At 39.0% G+C, this 27,212-nt stretch overlaps 1 protein-coding gene across 3 annotated transcripts in view; it reads left to right on the top strand.

Moving 5' to 3' along the window:
- LOC129364656 (receptor activity-modifying protein 3-like) overlaps positions 1-26,585 on the top strand; it is a 33,786-nt gene extending 7,201 nt beyond the window's left edge. For all 3 annotated transcript variants that reach the window (XM_055037442.1, XM_055037441.1, XM_055037440.1), the window contains 3 exons: positions 14,404-14,433; positions 14,508-14,667; positions 23,124-26,585. In XM_055037442.1, coding sequence (XP_054893417.1) covers positions 14,404-14,433; positions 14,508-14,667; positions 23,124-23,379 — 446 coding nt within the window. In that variant the 3' untranslated portion in view covers positions 23,380-26,585. The remainder of the gene's footprint in view (positions 1-14,403; positions 14,434-14,507; positions 14,668-23,123) is intronic.
- The last annotated feature ends 627 nt before the right edge of the window (positions 26,586-27,212 follow it).

The raw sequence follows: 27,212 nt of genomic DNA, 5'->3' as shown, positions 1-27,212 counted from the left end.
TACTCAGAAGTTTACATGTATTCATCTCTGGGATGAAAGTGATGTCAGTTTTTGCATGTAAGGACTTATTCTGTTTCCTGTGTGCAGTCTACCAGGTGGACGGATAATTTGTTTAAATGTACAAGGACTCTGTGCACAGATTTGAAGTCACTGTGGATTTTTTAAAATTCTACACAGGCACAAAATGAGCCACACAGACACAAATATGCACATGCCTGCATTTTGATAGATGTCTTATTGTCAGAGAAATAAGACACATAAGATTTTCAGTGAATACATGACCGCTGTTTTTTGGAAATAGGGTAAAATCTACCGGACACGTGACCGTCCGCTAGTCTCGGTTCAATTATGGACATTCAATCCACACAAGAGAACTATGGTCATAGTGCAGGCTGCTTAGTTATATTAAGCCAAAATTTTATGTATAGATTACATGAAGAATCTGTATTTGAGTCTACATGCATAGTCCATAGACCTTAAAACAATTATTTAAGGTGTATGGTGTATAGACATCCAACCGTAAAGAAAGAGCAGTTAAAAGTCTTCATCAAATCCCTCATTGCAAGTGGCATGAAATTGAAAGAAAAAGTATCCACTGTCAGGCAACAGCTTGATGATGCCTCCTGGCACCATTCAAGCTTCATTTGTCACACAGCCCACTTCTCTAAAACCTCTAAAACTTTGAAACTCTATCAAAGAAAGTGTGGCTTTGACGTTCTTTCAGCTTCTCCCTTTTGAGTTACGGTGTTTTTCAGACTGCACAAGAGTAGCTCTGACACCACTAACAGTCTTGTTCCAGCTGATTATCTTTGCTAATATATTACAGTGTTGGATTCCATGCATCTACTAGTTATGCCAACTCAGCGTTTTAACTTCATCCCTGCCTCTTATCTACCTCCAGCAGCCTCCTGTTTTCACATTTGAGGACACAACTGGCTAATTCTCAAATGAATAGATTGCTGTTTCTCCACCAAAACAAATGCCAAAGCTGTGTTTATTGAAACTCTTTGCTTTGGATAAAAGACTGGCTATTCCCATGGTGCTTAGTGCGGCAGCCTCAGCGCTTGCTACTTCGTGGCAGCTCACAAACAGATGGGTCCCTTCCATCGGGGGGGAGCCATTCTGCCAGCGCTTGGCTGTAATTTTCTCTTTCGTGTTGCAAATGGACTGCATTTATGTAGAGCTGTTAGCCCAAAAGCCAGTGGTTATGCCTCACTTTCACCCATGACACACTGCTGCACCTTAGGCCACAACAGATGAAGCCATCCCACACACACACACACACACACACACCTTTTCTCCAATGCTGATTTTTATTTCTGTCCCTGTACGAGCGATCCTTCATCTCCTCCTCTTCTCCTTCCTGCTTTTGTTTGCCAAGTGTCCAGAGTTCCTTTCCGTCTTGCACATTTGTATCATCTCCAGCTTTGTTTTCCTCTCTGTCCTCTTTGACCCCTGGGTACCCCTGTATGGGTGATTGCATTAGTCATACTGAGTTATGGTATGGCACGATAAAAGGTTTCTGTTGTTTCTGTGTTTAGAATTGACCTTAATAAGCAGATTAGGCTGAGTTGAAAGGTTGGCCATCAGAGACAGGCCCAGTGTTGTGTAAAGCAATCATAACATCAGACAGTAGTTCCAGGAAGTTATTTGTACACGGCTGTGACACATTTAGCCCATCTTTAGTTGTGCAACAACAAATGATGGTGGGCTGACCTTTGTCCTCCTGACAGCTGGCCATTTGTGGGGTGACGTGAATGTGAGGCTGTCGGCTTAGGAAAGTTGCAGAAAAATAATGGCGTCATATGGAGGAGAGTGTCTGCAGGTAGAGCAGTAAACTGTTGAGGCAGTGACCGTGCGAGAAAAAGAAAAGGTCAACCAAAGTTTATTTTGTTCTGCTGGTAAACAACTTATGTTTATAATGATTCTGGTCTAAATGAAAGCTTGACCCAAAATGAGTTAGTGGCAACTTCCTGTTGAGGAGAAAAAAAGTTCTGTACTTTGTTTATGTTTCTTCCAACCTAAGGAGTAACATATCTGCCTTGCATTTCAGGGGCATACAAATGTGTTTGTATACCATTGAAACACAGGCAGAGTAGATATCGAGTCCACAGTCTTCATAAATTGAGAAAACCATGCACTATGCCAGACGTCTTGCCCATATAGATTGGAAAGCACTTTGTTCCTCTTGGAAGTACTCCCATGTGGTGCAAACACCTCCAAATTGCACATGCAGGTATTTTGGCACAATGTCTGGGGTGTACATGACATCCTGTCGCTACCCTGGTTGCAACTAGATTTTACCTACTAGCAAAAATAATCAATCCATGCTCTCCTGGGAAGAAAACAAGCAAAACATTTTCCCTGCTGAAACAGTCTGTTACCTCTGTGCTCCTTCAACATAGAAAATGGCATTTGGAAAAGTGGAAACATCTCCAAATTGAGCATGTAAAGTTGATGGTTTTTTATTTATTTAATTTTTTTGGTCAGACATGTCAAAACATCTCTGAGGAATTCTCATTGCATCTTAGAGGCACAGTATAGGTTGCACATTAATGCAGCTGAGGTTTCATTTTACGTGGGTGCTACTCAGACATGGACTCAGTGATTACATCACTTATACGTGTGCTGTACTTTGCAAGCACTGTGTATACTGAAGAAGATTAATGTACCTCAGCATGTCTGGAGTTCTTTGATTATTTCAGGTGATTATTTAATAAGCATCTGATATTTGAGGATACATGATTTGATCAACAGCCTAATCAAGCCTCTTGCATTTTATATATATATATATATATATATATATACATTCCTTTAAACACTTACCTTAAAAAACTGGAAAAATACAGACTTAATGGAGAGGACAACTCTTGATGTACCATGGAAGACATTTAATTTTTTCATTATTTAAATATTATGTATTGTGTTACTGATAAACGAATATTCATATCAATGATTAGAAACAGTGTGAGAGCCGGCTAAGTAAGGCCGTTTCTTCCCATTTTCTTTGTCTACACTGTGCAGCCTCACTGACAACTGCAGGATTGATTCAGCTTTGTGTCTCGTGGCACACGAACTGGTCGAAGAGTGCTTGCCTCTCAGCAGTCAATCACAGTGGATTTCCTCTGGATTTACTTTATTCAGGCATGCTGTAGTATATAGGTGCTGAAGAAAAACCCAGAGGTTAAAATTGTCAGTTTTAACTTCTAGGTTAAAACCAGAGGTTAAATTGGTCAGTCATCAGCCCCAGCACACAGTTAAGTTTAAACATCGTCGTGCCGGCAGAGCAGATCTAGTGTCCACCCCGAGAAGGCAGCTATTGCAGCGTCTTGAACTGCTTCCCACTGAGCAAATACTGCGCTTGAGCAATCTCTTTTCCTGCGACACTGAACCAGCAGTAATCACATTGCTACCCTGTGCCTTGACGCAAACTCGAAGCAGCACACATTAATGTTGCAACAACATCTTCTCCAAGTTGTTTTGTCACATCAGGACCCTTTCAGTGACCACACACATCAGCTCGCTGTTAGAAGGTCATCCATCTTCCTGTCCGGGGGCTTTGCTGATAACAAGAGCGACTGACACCATGTCTTTTCCTCTCTTGCGTGTTATTATTGCTGGTGGGCTAATTTAAGAGCCCCTGTGAAGAAAGTGTAACTTTGTCATTTTCAGATAATTTTTGACTTGTGGTTTAATATAAAAAAAAGAAAAGAGTGGAACATGTTGCCAGCTGAGAGGTAAAAAGATTTAAAACATATATTGTTCAATAGTTTTTTTAAAATGTAACTAACTACAGTGAGGATGCATAATAATGCTGTTTGGGTTTCCTCTTATTACAAAAGTGGCTCAATGCTCATAACACTAAACACCTGTAACAGTGTCCGGTGCAAACGTAGCATGAAGTATTTTGCAAGTGTAAAGCTGTGGTGCACGGCTGCTCCGGATACTCCCCGTTTACTCCCCGTGTTCACATTCTGGCCTCCGTCTGCTTTATTTAACTCCCTCTTCTAACCTTCTTTCTAAACTGTATTGAAAAGGTTTTCTGTTCAAATGTAAGAAAGTGAAAGAGATCCTCAAAAGCAAGCATTCATCCGGTTATCTGCTTCAGTCAGATAAACCCAGTCACTGCCTGAAGGGATCCTGAAACTAAGAACAGAAAACATATCAGAATAACTCACAGTAAAAAAAATAATTTCCAGAGAATTGTTGAAAACTTGTTGAAATGTCCAGAATTTAAAAAAAAATCTGATGTTCTTTACTTCCTTAATCTGATATTTACTAAGTGAAACAACTTGAGAGTAGGCTGGGTGGGGGAGTGTAACCTTAAACCTCAGGTAGTTTGGTGTATTAAAAGAGCAAAGATTAGCAAGTGCCAAGCTGTGATTCCTCATAATATAGGAATCACATTTAGTTTGATCCAGCTTGTTTCCTTAGCTTACTCAGAAACGCTGTGATTGACCTCATCCTCCCCTGTTATTACAGGCTACAGTGACCCTGGCAGGAAAGCACACAATCAATACCATTGGCTCAGCTGGACAGCTAGACTTAACAGACATGCACAAACACCTTGTGACCTGAAGCACAAAAACATCCCATTAAAGCAACATCAGTTTGAAATGACATTGGGTATGTCCTGGGTCACGTGGAGTCAAGAAAACATGCCACATGTACATGTAAAGACCTTAAGTAAAAATATTATTTAAAAAATTACCTTTGAGCTGCTCTAGAAAAGTAAGCTCCATGCATAAAACACATTTTCTTAGAGTTTGATCCAGAAACAAAATTGCTCAGTTCAGCAAGTCTCTGATCTTTTGGGGTGCTGGAAGGGGTCAACATTAAGGTTCGTAACAAACAAGCAACTCATAAATGTATTGTAACCTAAGGCCATTCAGTGGTTTTAGTCCAATACTGCCGCTTTATAAATTTGACAAACAGAAAACCAGTGCAGAGATTTAAGAATATCCATTTCCAAGTGTTGCCCAGGAGTCTGGCAGCAGCATTTAGGGAAAGCTGCAGCTTTCTGATGGAGTTTTTTGACAGACCAGGAAAGTCAAAGTTCCAGTAATATAACACACTGAAAATAAAGGCAGGGTCATGTTTTTCTGTGTCCTCTGTTGACTGGAATCCTTTTATAACGGCAGAAAATTTGAGACGATAGTAAACTGAGCTATAAAAGAACATTATATGATTGTCAAAATGTAGATTTGTGGCCAAAACTACACCAAGATTTCCTTTCAATTTAACACAATTAAGACGATTAAGAGGAGGTAAAAAAGATTCTCCAAACTTTGCTGCGTAGCAGATGCTATTGCCCACTTCTACATACAGTAGATTTGACTTTATGCTGTGGTCATGTTTTTCTTCCAAAGACTCTTGAAACCATCTCAGAGTGAATGGCTTCATGGACCCTTAGAAACTCCCGAACGGGTTAAATACATTCAGAACCAAGGAAAGGGAAAACGTCCATCCAAGTTTTGTACTGTGAGAACACGAAGGATGGCGCAGGAAGCATCTAAGAGCCTTAATAGTAATAACTGGTTTCCCTTATTGTCTCTCATCTGTGGTTTAAAAATGTCCCATGCTCCCACAGGACATGCCACAATTTACAGAGCGCTGCAATAAAACGCTCATGCAACCCACCTGGAAGACGGTAGTTGTCTGAAAGAGAGAAGTAAGTAGGTAGTTAAACTTTACTTTAATAGCACAGATCATAGAGTAAATCCTACAATGTTTTACATATATTATAAAACAAAGACACAAGGGTCACTAGTGCAAATTCTGGTTTGAGTATTTCTGTGTGAAGTTTTGCCTGCTCTCCCCGCAGCGCCTTCCCCTGCAGGAACTCGGGTTTCCTCTCACAGGCCAAAAACATCCATATCTGATTATTTTATTTATAGATGCCGTTTGAAACATTCAGGGTCACCTTACAGAGTAAAACAATCTGAAACTAACGACAATACAAAAGCACAGAGAACAGTCAAACGAATTTATGTTCGAGACATAAGAGTGTAGTTGTATCAGAATGCGCTCCTCAGAAGGGAGGAGCGCATTAAATCTTCCTCTGCACTCAATAGAGAGAAGTCTAAGGTTGTTCTCAGAGCAACCTAACTGATAGGCAATGATGTTGCAGAAGAGCAAGAGTGACGTGATTAATGGATGGAGGTCTTGGGATGATGCATACCAAAGTTATTCACCAAGGAGAAGATCTGTAATGGTGATGTGGCTCATTTGTTTTGTCATGTTACAAGTGTAAAATCAGAACAAAGCGGCTGTGCCAGAATCCGAGTGGGTGTGAAATGGAGATGCACACCCCACACATTATTCTTTGCTCACATCAGTCTCACCGCGAGTTCAGGGCGGTGGCACAAACATAACATCAAACTCAGATGATTACTCTTCAAGTTTGCGTAGCCGAGCTCTGAGGTAGCTTATGAACTTAAGAGGCTCTACAACACAGCCCTGAGGAACCCCACATCAGACTGGAAATGGATTGGACTTAGAAGTTTTTCAATGAAGTGAGTGAAGCCTACTAAATATGATTTAAACTAGCTCAAGGATGTGTTGGTGGTCTAAATGGCAGCCAATCTATTAATAAAGTTCCTGTATTTGAAATTGCATCAAAGGTAACACTCAGTTCTAGGAAAGTGAACATCAACTGGAGTCCAGAATCTGCTGCAATAAGAAGAGTGTTAGTTATTTTGAAGGCTACAGTGCAGGCTGTAGCCTTCAAAATAACTGAAGCCTACAATTATTATAATTTTTTTAAATAAAAAAATTCGTATTTTTTTATAAAGATTATTAGTAGCCAAGTGAGATTAAATCAATACGTAATATGACTTCTTGTGAAATAACTTTCAAGATTTTTTTTCAAATATTTTTAGCATTTAAAATTTTCCCTATAAATAAAAAATCCACTCTGTAAATAGGTCTTGAATGTTGAAACAAGCGATGCCCCAGTTCGACAGACGTGTTTTCAGGCTCAGATTCATTCAGGTAACGGCCTCACAGCTGTTAAAGCTCAGCATGCTATTCTCATGTTGCTCTGCTTAGATGTTGCTTTATAGATTTCTTCAAGGAGTTTCTCATTTCTGCCTATTTGTGTTTTGCTCACTTAAATTATCACATGCGGAGACCCTAATGAAAATCCTTCTGAATGGGCCATTCTTTAATTCCTGTAATAACGAACATAGGACTTAATTAAGCTTCATTATATCCGTGCTTTCATTATGTCTGTTCTTTTGGCTGTGCCTTTCAGCATCGCTGATCTGTAAATCACTTTGAAAAACCCCCAAACAGAGTCGCTCTTCTCTTTAGCCCGAGCTTTTCTAATACGTTATTAAAATGTTAATTTGATACACTTTCATTGCTCATATGTATTCTGTTTCCCTTTTCATGAACCATAAGTGACCTGATTCCATCGTGGGAACCTTAGCTTAATTCATGACAGGCTCAGTTGAAAATGGTCAGGAAAGGCCTTATTAGTGTAAAAATAGCACCTCTCTGCGGGTGTGTGTGTGAGTGTGTGTACACACTGGCCACCTTTTTCTCCCAGTCCAGCCTTTGACTCTAAAATCTCAGTGAAGGCGAAGCAGGCAGGCACGAGTGACTCACAGAGGGTTGCCTCATGATAAATGTAATTTTACCCCTTGATCTTTTTTCACATTTTATCAAATTGAAGTGGTGCGTTTACTTTTGCGAGGCATAAAAAATGCCTGGTAGTCCACCAGGCTTATAGTACACTGAAACCACTCAGTGTATACTTGCAAGAGATGTTTTTTGAACTTATATATAAAAAAACAAAAACAACAACATAAAAACATATGCTCATATGTTCTTTATAAAGTTTGAGGTGCAACTTTTTCTTTCATGGTCGGTGCGGAAACCACTTCTCTAATTGTTACTTTGTGACTGGTTTCATATATTGTAACAACCCGTCGTTCAGACCCACCGTCTCCAGAATTCTGCAATTAAATAAATGCTTACGTGAGGATTTTCTCTTCTCTCTGGATTGTGTGAACAAGCTCTTGAGCTGTCACACACCGAGTAGACGTGTTCAGCTCTCTGCCAAATCTCAGGCTCATGAATCTCTCTATACTGTCACCAAATCTCATCCTTTCCCACTAATGATGTCAGTCCTGTCTGTTTCCCCAGAGCAATTCTAATTTCTAAGCTCCCCTGTTGTTCTGCTGAGCAGTAACACAGAGATCCTGCTGCTCCGTCGCTGTCGTGGGTTCATCACTTCATACAGCTCACTTGTACTTATCAAAAGGAGAAACTACTGCATTTTCTCATGGCATAGAGTTTGTATTATAATGGTATGAGTCAGAGCAAGCATTGCATTTCATAACATGGAAGTGGCTCAACTTCATTTGGGCGAATCTGATGAAGGATTGTTCTGTTAAGTTCTACTGTGTTACTGCTTGTTGGGGTCTGAAGTGAAATTCACATGTGCTTTACTTGTTCTGACCAATAAAACAAGTAAAGTACACATCCAACGCACTTTTATTAATTCAAAATATATTTTTTAAAAATATTGTTTTAAATAGATATTTTAATTAAAGATTATTTTAACACAATTTTTATTGAATACATTTTTAAATAAAAAATGTATTTTAAAAATTTCTTTTTTATATTTAAAATAAAATCTATTAAATTTTGTAAATACTGAATTTAAGCATGAACAACATTTTAAATGAGGTTGTTAATTTGTCAATTCCTCCAGTTTTCACAAAAATAAAATGTTTCCTTTTGGTGCTAATTTTGAGTATAATGGTCAAAAAGAAAAAAGCTTAAGTAGCTCCAATCTGCTGATATCAGTCACTTCAACTCAGTGTTTGTGACTAGATTTCTGAATTTCTTTACTTAAAACATCATAGAAAATTGAGACATTTTATGCTGCTGAAGATAATTGGACTGGTTCAATTTAAATAATTTCTCAATTGCCCACAGTAACATAGTAACCAGGGTTGGATATAGTTAGTACCACGTTGGTTCAATCATTTGAAAATGGGATTTTGTTTTCATTGAAATAATCCTTTTATGATAGGGTTTATATTTTATTTGAAACACTTAAAGTACAACATGGAGGAAAAATCTTGTATTTCTCAGATTTAAAGCCACTGACACTTGCATTGTGGCACAATAGGTGCAATAATTATTACTTTCACGCAGGAGGTTTTTGCATATAAGCCATGCTCTGATGTTATGATCCTGGAGACTGTGGGCTGGTCTTTATCTTGTGTGAACGGAGATTTAAATAGAGCATACACAGTCAACATCTGCTATTTTCCTACAGTGATAAGTACACAAAGATATTTAAATAACTTGCATTTGTTGTGAAAGTGAGGTTTAATTTAAACCCACAACAACAAAAAAACTGTATTTGATATTTTTTTAGCTTGCTTGTTGCAGATCAAAACTTTCTGAAAGCCCAGCCTGCTGTAAAATATTTGGTAAGGGAACGTAGGTGATCTTTGGCTTTTGCAGACTGAAGCTTTTGTGTTTATGTTGGATGGTTAAAACAGGAAGTTATTTTGGGGTGCGACCTCCCAAGGTTCACTGCCACTGGGAATAAAATGCAAGCGGGGACCTGTGGGAACGGAGCGGCCGAGTCGGCAAAGGAAGGTTTCAAAGACGGCTGTTATTAGAGTGCACAGCACATCACTGCGATATTTGATTTATCGATCGGTAAATACAAAGAAGTTCTTTTCTTTGAGCCCTGACAGCTGACAGGATCACGAGAAAAGGCTTTCTCCTTTTTCTCTGTAGATCTTCACAATCCTTTCATCTCTTTTTGAGGAGGACAGGAAGAGTTTAATCTCTTAAAGAGGACAGGGATATGGATTCGAAGTTGTCATCTCTCATTACCTTGGATGTTTTCATGCAGTTGTAACATTGGGAGCAGTAGGGATGTCATCCTCAGAAACCTTTTCATCTAAAAAGGGTTTTAAGTCTTGCTTTTGGAGAGACTTTTGCCCTGAATAGTGCTGTTACCAATTTTTCTCCTCTACATTTAATAGATTTGGAAAAAGATTCCGCTATACAAGTCTGTATTTTGACCACATTTCTTTAAAAATATATTATCTTTATATTATGTATACATTTGTTGTTGTTGAATTGTAGATGTCATTAGTAATTCTACTTTTTGCAGATTTTTTTTGCACTTGTCTTCATCTTTTCTGCCAGGTGCGCGTTTCTAAGAAGATTTTTACCTCCACAAAATGCAAAGTTTTTGTCTAATTAGAAAGCAATAACAGAGAAAATCTTTCTTCTAAAATTAGACTGCCGAGCAAGGAGCATTTCTGTATGCCAACACTGGTTGCTGAATTTAAATTTAGCAAAATGAAAAAACAAAACATACTTTTGATTAAAGTCACTTCCAGGGCAAAGATCTTCTGAGTCTGAAAACACCAATACAGTTTTGTGAACTCCATCCTGTTGTTGCCTTAGTAAAAATGTTGCTCTCACACAAAATTATAGCAATAATTCTTCACATCCTGAGGATGGCAGGTGCTCGGAGAACAGCGGCTCCTATTATGAGAATAACATTCACCGGAACATGAGGAAACATTTAACTTTCTCTACTCACTTATAATCCTGTCACGCTATTGTTTCTCTGTCTTTTGTTTCAATGGCACAAAAAGACAAAACCATAGGAAATAGTGCTTTGGGTCAGAATTATGCATTTAACACTGCAGCACACACAATTTTATCAACAGGCAAGCCAGGCTGACACTCATAAAATTGAATTCCCAGGCTGCCAGGTAATCATTATTTTGGCTTATCCTCAGAGCCATTTGATTTGTGAATGAAGCCAAGAGGCAGCAGAGTGTAAGAAATAACTTGCAAAGGTAGAGTTTAATATTTGCTGACCAGGACTCTAATCTGTCTTTTGAGACTGGAAGTATTCAGTAATTAATGAAGCACACTGCTATGTCAAAGTAAACAGCAACAAGCCTAAATTTCTGAAGTTAATTTTATCAGAATACCAGATGACTGACAACTGTTTTCCTACAATGTTCCCCTCGGTCTGCAGTTTCACTACTACAGTGTCTTAGTCTTGGTTATTTTTGTTGTAATTTGTGTCTATATATATATATATATATTACATGAATTATATATAAACACTGCAAAGCGAAACCTGATGGCAAGCTCGCAAATTATACTCAGGAAATGTACATTTCAGATTTACATTATCCAGTCAGGATGTCAAACGTTAAACAGTTGAAGGTGAATGAAAACAGATGTAGCGACACATATTGCCTCGTACGTTGTCAGTCATCCAGGACGTGGTAATTGTAAGTGCTTAGATAGGGGGGAAAGAACCAAACAAAACTACTAACCATTTTCTTGCTTCTTGAATAAATTGTTTTCCATTTCATGCTTATGATAAGACATTATCTTTTATCTCGCCACTCAAGTTAGCAAAGCTAACTTGAGTGTCATGAGATATTGGAATATCAAATAACCACTGCTGGACCTGAATTGGAAGAAATAAAGACAGTTGAACATGAAGTCCTAGCATGTGCATAAAGCACAATTTATGACGTTCCTCCATTATGTGTGATGCATATTTATTGGGCTAAACGGTGTGAATATCAGCAATATCCTTCCTGAAAGTTCTGCACTCTAGACATATTGTTTGTATAATCCCTAGTGAGTCACATAGTTTCATGTACGTGTTTTGTTTTTCAAATTTCATTTTATGTGCTGAATGTATTTTATATTTAGGTCATATTTAAATTACAAGTAATTTTGCACTTGTATTATAAATGTTCTGAACAACAACAAAAAATTTCCCCTGAGGAATAAAGAACATTTATTTTGATTCTTTGCTCAATAATGATTACATGAATTATTGAGATTAGGTTGGGGCCACTTCAAGCATTTGCAATGTTGAGGTGAGATAAATTACATGAATGAAGATAAAGCTTGTGTATAGTGAATTAAGTGATATTAATATCTGGTCATTGCTGCAGTTTTTGTACCTGCAATCAATCTTTAGCTGTCTGGATTAGCATGAGAGCAAACTGCACATACCACGCTATGAGATGCATAGAGGATTTTCACTTGACTTCAAATGTCTTTGCATATTTAAATTTGACAGCAGATGGGCGTATAATTTTAGGACGACATGAATCACTAACCCACCTGTCTATTCTGAGTTTGTCCCCGTTGGATTGATGCTCACTGAGCATGCATGCGAGGGCTGTGCGGACAACTTGGATTATGTCACGAGATACTGGAATATCAAATAACCACTGCTGAACTTGTCCCCTTGTATTTCTTCTGTGGAGGAGCAAAGGAACGAAAATACTATGTTGTTACTTGTTCTTATTTGTTTATTTATTTGGTTTCATCAATAACTCCTCACTACTCATACACCACTCTGATCATCTCCTATTTGGATCTTATCTTGGTAGTGAACCAGCCTCGCTCTGAGAGCGCTGGCGGATTTAAAACTTGTCAAAACGCTATTTGTTTAGAGAAAATCCTTCTGCTTAGATTCTCCAGACACGTGCGGTAAGATAATATTCTTCCTCCGTTCTATTGAGTTATTGCTTTGGAACGAGCGCAGAGCAGAAGAAAGAAAATCGGATCAAAACACAAACACTGAACCTTAAAACATCCTTGCATGGTAAGATAAAAGTCTCTAAATTTAGCGCGATCTCTTGGTCGGAGTCCGGCTGGGTGCCTTCCAACAGGAGCCGCCTCTTTGAAAGTTTCACAAAAAAGGGGAGATTTACCTTCACGTGCTGAGTATTGTTTAGCTTTGACCAGAACTGTGGTGTGTAAAAATTTGGATTGCTGAACTGTAAGTGATAGAAAAAAAAAGACACAAACATAGAGAATGGAATTACAAGCATGTAAATGAATGCATAAATACTGAAGAGGGAAACTAAATGCCAATAATGTTTAGTTTACGAAGACCAGAGGAAGCGCACAGGAATTGTTCACACCCCCTCTAGGTCGTTTGCCTCCAACGAGTGACAAGTTGACCTTCACAGTTTCTATTGAAGACATGCTTGTTAATGATCAATGACACGACACGTCTCCTCTGCCATGCACTCGCCTTGCTCCCCATAGGGCATTGTGTTCGAACACACTACCAAGGGCTCATCTTCAGTTAAAAATATAATTAATCGGACTAATACTACAGATAAAAGGAAATAGAAAACTCTCATTTTGTCTTTACGTTGTGTAAAGACTGGTAGATACATCTTTGTTTCCAATATACATCTTGAACCCTTTGGGATTTCTTCAAAAGTAACAATAACTGCAACAGGAATTCTTTAAAAGTGTATTGATTGGGGGGGGAAAAAATTATTCATTTGTGATTGGGGCACAAAAAGGGCTTTCAACCTGATGATGTTGTTGCTAATCACAGAGAAAAAAGTCAAAGTGTAAGAAAACAGAGCAATGAGCAACCAAACCACAGTTGGCAACAGTAAGCAACAGACATTGTTCAACAATAGATTTAAAGTTTTACTGTAGTGCCTCTCCAAAGCTGGAAACGAGCAAAAGGTAGATTTAAAAAAAAAAAATCAGTTTAGTGTTGGAAATGATTCTGGACCTTTTTTCAAAAATAAAAGCCAAAAAGGAAAAGACATCTAAAAACACATCCTGTTTAAAATGCATTTGTCATCAATCTTGCGAAAACAAAATGTCCAGGCAGTGCTGGAGCAAACATTTTGAGAACTGCATTTAAAGCATGTTGGAAGGTACAGACTTGACCTTTCAATCTGTTGGAAGAATGTTGAACATGAAACTTATCATGAGTATCAGTAAGAAGAGGAAACGACAGTGTCATCTGCGTATAACTAAAACACTGTGTTTAAATGCTCTCTCATGACTTATCTAGTCATAAAGAAAATAATAATGTGAAGGCTTGAATCTTGTGGGGGTTCTCTATTGAACTGAAGTAGATTTAAGGTAAGCCATCTTTGCAGAGGAAGGCAAAATGCAAAGTACTCTTTTCATTATGAAACATTTTACTGTGACTGTGAGACGCTCTAATGAGAAACAAGTCCTGAAGACGACTCGTTAACATTATTAAAGGTAACTAGCTTAATTGAAAGAACCAGCGTACTGCCTCAGTGCTTCACAATGTGTGACCTTTGCGTAGTTTAAATTACACTCAGAATGAGTCCTTTAATTGTTGACATTTAAGCAAACAAACTAGGCTCTCCGCTTCTAAAAGCACCAACGAGGCATTTACATTCAGCTGGGAAATGAGCCGCAGGTTCGTCAAAAATAAACCTGACAAATGCTTGAATAAAGGTTAAGTGCACAGCAAAAGTAAGATTTAAGTGGTGGAGGTGGAAGAGCCCAGAGTTTTTCTCTTTCTGAATAAATCCAAATGAGAACCTAACAGTGTTTTCTATTGCTTTATCCTTCTTACAGTTAATATGTGGATGATGAGCGGGACCTCAGGTGAGCACATCCATCCAATCACGCAGCCAGCCACCCATCGATCAGCGCTTCACCTTGTTCTTATTTATTTACAGCCTCTGACACTTTCAACTTAGAGCCCGCCATTACCTGGAAGACGAGGCTCTGCAACGAGTCCCGTCTCCGATGGGAGGTGGAGATCTGCGGAGAGGACTTCAAGCGGGACATGGCTCACGTAGACCCGCAGCAATGGTGCAACCTCACACACTTCATGAGGTAAAAACAGCATTTGAAGATAGATTGTGGGACATTTATGTCATCAAACGACACTATAATAAGTGAAAGTGTGGCTCAAAGCAATCAGTAATTGCTAAATAATTCGCACCTCACAGTTGATGGATTAAGTAAGGAAGGGGAATGGACTAAATATTCTGCTACCATGAGCGCTTTGTTTTCTTAGCCATTTTACCCAGAAGGAGAAATTATGCAGCTGACATTAGGTAATCTCTTTATTATTAAGGGGTTCCTCGTATTTAGGTATGAATTGCAGCAATGAGTACAGCCTCTAGACCAGAGGCTCTCAGAACGGGGATCAAGAACCTCTGGTCAAACTTCAGCTTGGGATTTACCAATGCTTTAAAGCATCAAGGAATAGATTGTACAAATGTGGTTTTATTTCTTAAGGAAAGCCTATCAGCATTTAAAGTTTATGCCAAGAAGAGAAAGGGTTTTCTCACCGCTTTTGACAGAATACATCAATAAGTGTTGGATAGATTTTCTTCTGGAAATTGTGGGGCATCATTCAAGGGTACCCAATTACTGCTCTCGTCTTGGCATCATTTTCAAACTACAACCTCAAAGTAGACGCACATAACGCCATACAACAGACAAATTAAGGGTAAGACTCATGAGCAACATTGGACTATGCTAAAGTTTTGAATGCATTTAGGTTTGCTGTTCCTCCAAGTTCGTGGTCATGACCTTCAACATGTCTAAGGTTGCCAGACGCAGCCTTGGACATGCGGTGAAGATCTCCGTCTCCTGGGAGCAGCTGATACTCCCTCACATTGAAAGAAGACAGCTGAGGTTGTTCAGGCTTCTGCTTGGGATGCCTTCCAGGTCTCCAAGGCAAACGTGACTGGAAAAACAACCTTTGGATGTTTTCCAGGCACGCCCCACTCCAAAAACTTGCTGGATGGGACTGTGTACCCCTTCTGGTCTGGGAACTCCTTAGAATTTCCCTGAATGAACTGGAGAACATTGTTTGGGAGAGAGAGAGATGTCTGGGTTTCCTACTGGGCCCATGTGGTAATAGTAAAACAACAGTCAGCAGCTGAAGGAACCTGATCAAACCTTCAGCGATCTCCACAAAGTCAGAGCTCATCTATCGACTAAAATCAGCAATCAGAACGGTCGGAGTCGTTGAACGAATCTGGGGAAACCTGCCCACTGAAAGTAAATGCTTGTCTAAATCTTTGCTCGGTCCACATCCAGAATCTTTGATGGAGATATTACATCTCAGCAGTCGCTTGTCAAGAGAGACAAAGAAAAAAATGATTCCAACTAGATTATGCTCTTATCCATCATTCTAGTTTCTTAAGGAACAATGGATTTGTGTATCGGTGTTTGTGAACAGGTAAATACATCTGTAGTGAAAGGCTCAGCTAGCGCTCTGCATGCCCAAAAAAGTCTTTCTGAATCTTGCTTCTTTTTCAAACTTTTCAACACGCGATCCTTCTATCACCCTCCTTTTCTTGCATTTTGAATCGTTTCAAGTTGCTTTGCTGTTTATGATAATAAAACCGTTTGGGACATTTCTTCTGGAAGAATTGATCATTGCAGTTTATTTTGTCACTAGCCTGTCATTATACCTGCTCCAGATGTTTTAGAGGTCAACTTCAGAGGTCACTTTACCAAATGCTAATGTAGACATTGAGGGAGAAAGCCAAAGTCTTCTACATCTCTTTAAATGCCTCATGCATTATGCATAATCATGCATTCATTTTCCTCACAGGTAGCAGACATTTAAATTAAGACAGACACAATCACTTGGGTTTTAATTGCTTTTCGAAGCATTTATTGCTGTCTAACCTAATTTCTTACTTTCCTGGAATAAATTAGATAGAGTTACATAGTTCAGCCTCCGCTGCGTTCCTGAAAAGATGTCAGTCAGTGCAACACTGTCCATGTGACTGGATTCCCAAAATGTAATCTTATGTCTTATTATTCCAAATTAAGTTGCTGTATTTGTCTTTTTCTAATGACAAATACAACTCATGACCTCCTTCCATGTGTTTGCTCTGTCAGATTGTGATTTAGGCTTAATGGTTTTCTCATCCTATCATTTCAGACGTAAGGTTGTGTTTTTGTAAGTGTACAGTTGTGCTATTCCAATTCCAGATGGTGGATTAAACTATTAAACTCTGCTTGTTGCTGAACTGGGGGATGTTGTTTTTATGACCTTACACTTCTTTGAACTTCTCCACAACTTTCTTCCTGACTTGCCTGTTATGTTCCTCGTACTTCCTGGCTTTTTTCACAGAACAGCTGGGCTTATACTGTGGCTAAATAACACACATGTGGACTCTATTTAGTAATTAGGTGAATTGTTGAATTCAAATTCACACCACACCATTTGCAAAAACACTTTTTTTTGTAGTTGCAAATCAAATCAAATCAAAGAAGTTTAAAATACATAAATAGTTTCCCGAGGCACTATGTGCAGGAGCAAATACTTCTTCACAGCACTTTATTATCATTCCTCTTTTGAGAACTTAGTCGTATCCCTCAAGTAGCTGACATTTCTGCATTGTGGCATTTTATGAGAAATTTTGACCGATCAGGAGACTAACCACTCTACTTCCTGCAGCTGGTAAGACGTGTGGGGGTGTGTGTGTATAGGTGTGTGTGTGTGCATAGGTGTGTGTGTGTCTGTGTGTGTGTGAATAGTGGGGGGTATGCTTCCCAAAACTGGATCTATTTTTCACAATCCGTGGCCACCTATTTGTGTCTATTTTATCCGGCTTTTCAACTTAATTCTTCCCTTTCACCTCTTGGCTCTCATGCTTTTGTCTAAACTCCAAACTCAGGGCCAGAAGCTGAGCCGGTGTGCTATGAGACCGGGTTTATTGCACAATAGCACATGCACCGACGTCTAAATGATCGTCTCCATTTGTGGGGAGTAAATTCTCAGAAAAGCAAAACAAAACAGTCACCACATTCCCCCATGAGATTGCTCAGTATTTTGCAATCCCATTGATTTTAAGAACTAATGTTTTATTTAAATTTGTGGAAAAGTATAACATAAGTCAGAGGTAGGTATCCTCAGACCGAGGCCTCTAAGCAAAAAATACTGAGAATGAGGCTGAATGATTGGTATGTGATATCTTTTATTATAATCAAGCTATTATTGTCTGTGAACAGATGTTCCACATGACATTTGACATTTTATTGATTGGGATTTTGTCAGCATGAAGTTCTCGTGGTATGATAACTTTGAACAGAAATCACACAATGTTATGAATCCATAATAATGTAACCTACTGATTTCCACAGTCAAAATAACATTTTTTGACTATTAGTTTGATCCTGGAGCAAAAGTTAAGAAAATGTTTTTACATTTTGTTGTGCTTTTTTAAGACAAAGTGCAGAACAGGTTGATCGATACTTTATTATCCTGCTTTCTATTAACATAATGTTGAATGGGACAAATTAGCTTGTGCTATAAGCACTTTGTTCATTTAGTCTATGTTGATGTGTGTCTGCCCCTATGAAACAAAACTTAAATTAAATCAATTCAATAAGCCAAATTAAGCGAGCTGGTGTCGGTTATTAAAGATAAATGTGAAATTACGTTACTTTAATTATACTGATGAGTAGCACTTCTTCAATCTTCATGCTTTTCAAAACAGATGCGTTTGTCTTTATTGTGTGTGTCCACCAGAAGGTTCTGACATTTATACTTGAAAAGGTTTTGAGTGTGACTGAAAACGATCGAACATTGTTTAGTTATTGTTTAAATTCAACAAATTCAAAATTGTGCAAGGAGATGTCAAAGAAAATAAACATATCAAAAGTATTGGGTCGACACACACCTGAAATTCAGTGACATTCATGATATCAACTTTTCCCCTTGCAGCTAAAAATTTTTCAAGCCTTCCAGGAAAGCGTTCTCTAATGTTTAGTAGTGTGCTTATGGGAAATGTTGACCACTTTTCTAGAAGTGGATTTGTGAGGTCAGACACTGTTGTTGGATGAGAAGGACTAGCTCACTGTCTCCAGGACAAAAGTTTGACAGGATTTCCCCAGTCAAACTCTTTTATTCATCTTTTCCTTACTGATCGCCAAGCTTTTCTTGCAATTTGGAAGCATGAACATGTCCAAGATCTCCTGTTAGACTGAAGCATTAAGCTCAAACTTTACTCTTGACTATGAGTTAGGTGTTTGTGCAATTTCTGGACGAAGAGGCATGTTCCTTCACCTTAAAGGACACATCTTCACTTTGTCACTTATGCATTTCTTATACATTCGTTTCTGGACTGTTAGTGGAAACCAGAGAAAACCGACCGAACCAGCTGGGATTTGAACCCACTGACTCATGACTTTTGCTCCCACTTCACTGACATGAATGTGACTGCTTTGCCAGGACTTTTACATAGGAGTTAAAAGAAAAGAAGCAATGGAAAGAGAAAATGGAGGCAGAGAGCGATGTGGAAGGATGGGGCTCGGGGAGCGGAGGGTGTCACGTCTAAACAAGCTTTGACCCTGTTTTACAGAGCGGCAATCACTGATAACTAAACGCTCATTCTGTTGTTTAAAATCGAACCTACGCCACTGGCAAAGTGTACACAGTTGTTTTTGCTCCATTCATTCTCTTCATATTGATTTTGCTCTCAGCGGTGGAAGGATGAGCCTTAATGATGCGCACGTAGCTTGACTCTTCAACACAGATGAACTGTTGGAGGTCCAGGTGGGAACCAACACACCTCCGAAGTCATTACAACTTTCTAAAGTTGTTGTTGGGTCAAAAAAAAAAAAAAAAGCTAGTATCTGAACAGCAAATTGATAATCCTGGTTTGTTTGCCCTTGTGTAAGCTAAAAAAAGAACCAGATATCTTTGAGTAATCTGAAATAATACATTTATATGACACAACTACAGAAGAGAAGACTGTGACTATAATATCTTTACGTCTTCTGAAATAAACACACTAACCTCTTATTTTAGGTGTGCCTTGCTAGTTCGGAGTAATTTTTCTTTTGGATCTTCAGTGTGAACTTCAGCAAGTTTTATTCAGGTCTAAATGCAATTAATCGATCTTCTCCGATTGGCTGATTCTCTATTTAGATTACAATTGAACTAGTGTGCCTTTTAAAGTAGTGGGTCCTGCTTTTAAATAATATGAAGCAGAAAATGGACTATTGATCTGAACTTTCATCACGACAAACGGAGCAGAAACCCCCCTGTGCCTCAGCCTCAAGGACTATCATTGTTCAAAAGTCATTTATTCCTCTGGCAATAATTTTTCTCTGTGCCCCTGAGGGAAACTGTACACTGAGCAGCTTTGACTACAAAAAATGTAGCCTGTTCTCAGCAAGACACAAGGGAGATACAGGATTTACAGTTTGTTTCTACTGAGCATTATTAGTCTGAAGCGTACTTTGGACTACCGGAAAGAAAATCTTAGCTATTCTAACAACCAAATTGGAAAACAGATATTTGCTGTGAGTCTTTGGAACAATGTAGGTTGCCTTCGTGAATTCGTGAAGGACCACAACACGGCATTCAAAATCTGACTGGTCTCTGCAGAGTTTCTAGAAGCATGGCCTGTGCCCACTGGTGGAGATTTGTCAACACTGACTTAGAAAAGCAGCTCGTCCTGCTGGCGTCATGCCGATCGAACCGCGGCGAGTCAGGCATTTTATTGTGTTGCATTTGGCACAACAACTGGTGTCCACATCCTCCATGCAACAATTAGGTTCCCTGCACTTAGACTCGTCGCACACTGACCTCCTCATGGAAACACGCTCCCAGCTGGGGGGAGAAGCATGCACAGCTGCCGGTTGCTGGGAGACGGAAGGAAATTGTTTTCCATGCTGCTGTCTAAATGCAAAATATATTTGTCAGGCTGGAGTCTGGGGAAAAAAAGTGCGAGGAGCAGCTCGTAAGGAATATAATATCATTTTGGGAATACAATATAGCAGCGTGACTAAAGAGTAATCTAATTTAGGACTCGGAGTGTGTGATCAGCTCAGGATATTGGGAGGAGAAGACACGGCGTCGTCCCACGTTTGTATGTAAACGTGCAGGGAGATGGAGGAAAGCGTTGCCCGCAGTAAAGCTGTGTGGGACAGCTGATTGAAAAAATACAGATGCAGTGAAGCTGAAACTGATTGTGAAGAGGCAGAAACCACTGAAAGGTCGTAAAGAAACACCCCTAGGCAGAAGTTGCATATATAGTTCAGCATTGATGACATGTAAACAATCATAAAGGTCCTGCAGACTTTAGGGGCATGTTTAGTTTTTTAATACGTTATTGACTAATTTGAAACCACTAAGGATTTATAAGATCCCAAACCTCTACATTGCTTTTTTTTTTTTTTAGCTTGATTTCTTTTTTACCCATTTATATCAAAGTATAAATCTCTTTTTCTGGAGAGACCTCAGCATGACATATATATTTAGCAAATGAAACGTTTAACCAAGTCTATTCAAAGAAGTGACTTCATTTTCACGATTTACTCAGATTTAGGTTGATGTTTTACTGCTACTTTTTGGAGCAGCCGCTTGGTGCAACATAAGTAGTTTTAAACATGTTTTATTAAAAAAACAGAATAAATAATCCATGTTTAAATTATACTGTTTACGAAAGCAGACAGAGAATGAATCCATGAACAAACTCTTAATTTGTGTAGAGAGTACAGACGAATTTGATTTTGTATCCTGGTGTGCGGCGAACCTGCATATCGTGTGTAAATCAGTTGTTTTCTCCTCCCGGGTGACTATTGCATGGCGTTCTGAATGCGTTACATAATAATACATTTGGGGAATAACTTAAAGTCAGTGGGTCCCGACCGTGTGGCATGCTGTTGCAATTTGATCCACAACAGAAACCTCGGCGTGTTTTTTCTGTCCGTCTTTTTCAGTTTCATCTGCCTGTCAAGCACACACACCGAGTCTCTAAGTGACACAAATGGCATCAGTTAATGTGATTAAACTGGCTGGACATGACAGATTAGGCATCTAAACAGCCACATCCATCTCCAGATTGGCAGCTTCTAGTTTTACGACTGATGACTTCATGCAAACATAAACTTGTTATATTACGTCCAAGAGATTCAGGTCCATCTGATGCAGTGGAAACAGGGGCCGCAGTTTGACGTCGGAGCCGAATTTATAGGTCATATAGAGGACAGCAGTCTAAATGTATTAGTTTAGACTAATACATTTAGCTTCAGCTTCAGGGTTATGGCTCATGGTTTCTATTAGTGTTGTTATTTACAAACCGGGAGAGCGCCTGTAAACCGAGACCTTTTTTTTTTAAAGCTTCTATTTTTAGAGTTGAACAGAGTCACTCAATTTATAAATATGAACATTAAGCACTTCTATAGAGTCACATATTCTTCATATTAATATTTATATGTCAGGAAATGGCTCAACCTGCCCATATGTACAGTGGGAGCAGTAATAAAAAATATAAAGTACAAGACAAACTGGAACTGTGACAGACATTTTGCATGGAGCTTAAACAACTTTCACCATATGAATGTAAATGACTAAAACAATGAACTGTTGGATCTGCCAAGAGTTTCCATAAATATTTAATACTTGTATTTATTCACTCACACAGCGAACGGTGCATAAAATGATCGAAAACCTTCACAAACAAGAGGCGGAAAAAAAAACGTGAGCTGCATATATGTATGTCCAGCCTCCTTTACTCTGACACCACCAAATGCAAGAGAGCAGCCGGTGTTCTACAAAACACTATGACGCCACTATCACACGTCTGAAGATGCAAAAGTGGTTATCACGTAGAGTTATTAGTGGATAATATTTATTGAATTGCACTGTTGCAACAATGACCAGCGTTGTTTGTTTGCTAGACAAAGACAAAAGAGACCTCAAAGAAGCATTTCATCCCTGAAACACCAAACTGTTCCTATTTTTTCTTTGCCATGACTCCTTCATGTGACGGCTCACAGATGTCAGAGTTTTATAAATATCTCAGAAACTCTGGCTTTGAGCCGATCCAAGTGACGGAGATGGGGCGTCTTATCTCGAGATCCTAAAACTGCTGCTTTCGGTCTAACGGAGAAAACATCAGCTCCTCGATGCTCTGAGGAGAAAAAAAGCTGGAGTTGGAGGATGAAGAATTCAAACTGGAAAAGAAGAAGGATTGGGTCTGGCTGGCTGTAATTTATCAAAGCTGAGCTCTGAGCTTGAAAGGCTTCAGGGCGCCTCCGATTAACGCTGCAGAAAAGAAGGCTAGTGGTGCAAAAAAAAAAAAGGGAATAAATAGCAACATGTTCCTGGTCACAAAGATGGATTACTTACTAAATCCCAGAGGATGAGGTTAGTTCTAGCTAAACAAAAGTGAGATTTAAAGGCCAGCTCCACAATTTTAAGCCTGCATAAACTCACCCTTATTCTGCAACTGTGTGCTTTTGAGAGGTTTTGCTTTAATCGTCTGTTTTTGCTTTTTTTTTTTTTTTCTCGCGCTGTCTCTCCGCAGCGAGTATCACCTCTTCACGCTCTGCACAGAGACCAAGTCCCACAACGTCGACTGCTACTGGCCCAACCCGCTGGTAGAGAGCTACATCATCCGCATACACAAGCACCTTTTCTCCAACTGCACCATGGAGGAGGTGATATGGATGGACCCGCCGGACGACACGCTCACCGTCCTCATCCTCATACCGGTTTTCCTCACCCTGGCCATGATTGCTCTCGTGGTCTGGTGCAGCAAAAGGAGCGACCTCCTGGCGTAGGACATGATGGAGAGGAAAAAACTCAAACTACGGACCAAATCTCTTCAATTTGTAAAATATATTTTTGGGGGGGATTGAAAGGTCCATTAATAGCACAGTAAACTAACTTAATCTCTTGTTACCAGGGGTGATGAAAAGCTTGTATGTATTAAATGGTAGATCTTGTCCCCTCGGAGGCATTGTACTGTGTACCAATGGCTCGTGTGTTTCTCTGTAAAGTTGAAACTTTTGCTCCAGTCAAAGGAGTTGAGGGCATTTTCCAAATGAATCCCTAATCTAGTTTTACAATACAAAAGCCTTTCATTCATAAGAAATTTGTTCATCTATTTTTTACTCGTCCTTGTTCAACATAAATGCATATTTTCTGTTCATAGATGTTCAAATTTATTGGGTGGAGTCATTTCTCCAGCGTTGAATTCAGTCTCCTGAAAACATAAAGGTGTTAAACCAGATTGTGTGATAAATGGGATGAGAGACAAGAATTTGAATTTCTAACCTGTGTTGAAAGTTAGTATGTGTCCAATGTGAAAACAGACTAAAGCTCATTGAGACTTGGACGTGACCCTCAACTTGACTTTGGTTGAAAGTGGCGATTTGAATTGGGGCAAAAAAAAAAGCATTTCAACTTAAATTGGACTTTCCCTCAAAGACTTGACATCTGACTTGGTTTTGGAGCAAAAGCCTCAGACTTGTCCCTAAAATGGTTCACTTGAGAACTGAAATGAACTTGCCTTCAGAGACTCATTTTTAGAGTAATAGTCTTTAGACTCGTCTCTTGAAGACTTGAGCCTTGACTTGGATTTGGAAGAGATGTGACTTGTTGACTTGCCTGTGGAAGAAATCGGAGCACGTGAATGTTTGACGCGTTTGACGAAAACTATTTTGACTCCATGCATTTGGTATGTCCTTACCAAATGCTTAACAAGATTTAAGAAAACAAACAATCTTGTTTGAAAATGTTGTCTTAAAGCCACCATGGTGCTCACTTGATGAGATTTAGAGAGATTCTTTCTTTTCCTTGTAGTTCTTTCATTTTTTTTCTTTCTTTTTTAACCAAATGTCACTATTAAGCTAGCTGTTTCTGTGTCATCTGTCTTCAAGCTCACCCAACCAGTTTCCTTGAGGCTTTCGACTTTAAATAACTGAACTCCTCCGAGGTGACAAGGATGTGGGTTGTCTCGATCGACCCTCACTCACTGGGTTGATTTGCCTAGGACCATTCTGTGCTACATTCTTGAAATCTCTTGGACGCAGACTTCTGACCCTGGAGGTTCCTGCCGGAGCACTGCAGCGCCGCTGAGTGCCGAAGCATCCACCGCGCCAGTGACCGACCTCTACACCGATGGGAAATCTTGGTCGCAGAGGAAGTTGTATTTAAATATTCCATCGTCACACTGTATGATACGCCTGGAAGGAGGCCAAAGTTGGGATTTATACTGTTCCAAGGAATGTGATGTTTAGTCTTGCTAAATGACTGAATGGATCTTCACCACTGGAAAGAGTAAATGTCACAAAAACAAGGAAAACACTGCGATTTATGTATTTTGAGACTTGAATTTTGAGTTGGACTGATCCCCATTGCAGTATAACGTATAAGATCTTGCTGTTGAAATACTAGTACTGACAAAGATGAGTTATCAATAGAGGCCAAAATCTGTCTGTGCTGTCTACTGTATCCTTATTGCTTTTCCACTGTTACTCAGACAAGAGATGCACACTGTTGGTTTACCACAAGAACGGAGCCTTTGCAGACCCAAATAACTCTGAAACGAAGTCATCCGTGACTCTTGCGCCATCATCTTTGAGCCATCGTCCAGAGCAGAGAGCTTTGATTTAATGTCTGAAATTGACTTTTTTTTTTTTTAAATCTTATCCACTCTACTACAAGCTAACCATGTTCCAGCAGGATTTGTTCATTGCTCGTTTAGATTAGCAAAAGATAAATCACACTGAATTTGGTCTCACAAACTAAACAAGGGTTTGAGCAATAGTATGTTTTTAGCTGCAGATTTTTATGAGTCGATAACTTCAAATATAACCTTGTTATTAGTATTAAGAGAGCCAATGTGGAATTTTGACTTAGATGTATCTCACCTTTCAAACTGGGAATCCAACATTTATGTGTATTTTTGTGTTACTAAGAGTTTGTAAATGCACACTTCTAACTTTAAGTGAAATGTAGCATGAGCTAGGCACTTTTCTTCCTTTTTCATCAAAGAAGGATCACTCTCTTTTAGTAAGTTCAGCTTCTGGAGCTTTGAACAGACACCATTTATACTTGTTTTGAAACCATCGAGCATTTCCAACACTAAATTGTACACTGGACATGCACGCTTGGCATGACTAAAAGCAGAAAGTCAGCTGGTTTTGATGGGACACGATGAACCAGGCAAAGACATTTGGTTTCTGATCGCACAAACTCAGATAGAAACCTCCGTCTCAGAGTCGCTGTTCAAATCCACACATTTATTTTGCAAAGGAATCAATTTTCCGCTTGGTTTGTGCTCAGAAACACAACCAAGTGTTTTTGAAAAATCATCTTTCCAAAACCGATTTAAAGAAACTCAGTTTCTGATGTTATGTGTGAGCCTGATATCTGGAGATGATGCTCGAATTTTTCTAATTGAATTTTGATGCTGTTACTTCTTCAAAACCCAAGGAAACCAAACTATTTCAAAGGCCATAACAATGCTGTGGCATTCGCCATAATTTCTCCACTCAAAACACATTTTTGGGATATTTCACAAGGGAATAAATCTTTCTGAGTTACTTAATTGACATGAAGGAATTTTTAAGTGCAAAATCCCCAAAAGAATCTTAGACTAGGAAGATTGTGAAACAAACTATATATTTAGCTGTAGATGTTGCCTGTAATGAGATGAGAAATATTAACATTTTTCTAACTCAGTTCTTGAGGTGTGATATTATCTATTTATATCTTATATAACTTAATGTTTATTAATGCTTAAAATGTGCTTTTGGTGACCTTTTCTTTTTCATAAGTTTTCACACAATGCATGAAATCTGATTACTGATTTGCCTTTGACCAGCTTTGCATGAAGCCCTTCGAATGGGAAGATAAGAGTCCAGGGTACAGTAGTGAGTGTTAGAGCCGCGGGCGGAAACGGATCAGGAAGGGGTGAAAAAAACATACAAATCCTCCCCATGAAATGTTGTCTTTTCTAAATAAATGAGAAAGAAACTCACATAGTGGTGTGTCTCATTTCATTTTGCAGTTCATTTGTTTTCAGACACGTGTTTTTTTAAACGTTGCATCCTGATTAATGTTGAACTACCGGTACAAATAATTGACACTTTCTTTGCTTCCTGCCGAAGACCTTTAATGAGATAATCATATTGCAAGACGTGTTTGTGTCGGGCCAGGAACCGGCAGCTAGCGTCTCTGCAGACCCCACACATCCTGGACACAGACTAGCTAGAACTTTACCTTCAGGCTGGTGCTGCAGAGCGCTGTTTGCAGAAACCGAAGATGGTTTATTCTGCGTTTCATCTCTGTGAAGCGAGCTGTTTGTGATTCTAAGATTGTGGTAATTTATGCAAAGCCAACAGATTTATTTTTTCATGCTAATCCATCATTTTACACAGATATGGTCCGACGCATTGGGTGTAAGTGCTAACTCCCACCTGCAGGTGGCAGTATTTAAAAAAGTATTTTACTACACTGTAGTAAAAGCGTAAAAACTTGATGTCAAGTTAATGTCATACATCTGCAAATATTGGAAATATTTCTAAAATCTGTGATTTTGAAACAAAAACAAAAAAAACATCTGAAATGGACTGACCAATGTGAAAAGATGTTCAATATTATTGAA

The sequence above is a fragment of the Poeciliopsis prolifica genome, unplaced genomic scaffold (assembly GCF_027474105.1).
Source record: "Poeciliopsis prolifica strain line A6 unplaced genomic scaffold, Auburn_PproV2 SCAFFOLD012, whole genome shotgun sequence".
In the NCBI taxonomy this organism is placed as follows: Eukaryota; Metazoa; Chordata; class Actinopteri; order Cyprinodontiformes; family Poeciliidae; genus Poeciliopsis; species Poeciliopsis prolifica.
This window is presented reverse-complemented; position numbering and strand designations above follow the sequence as displayed.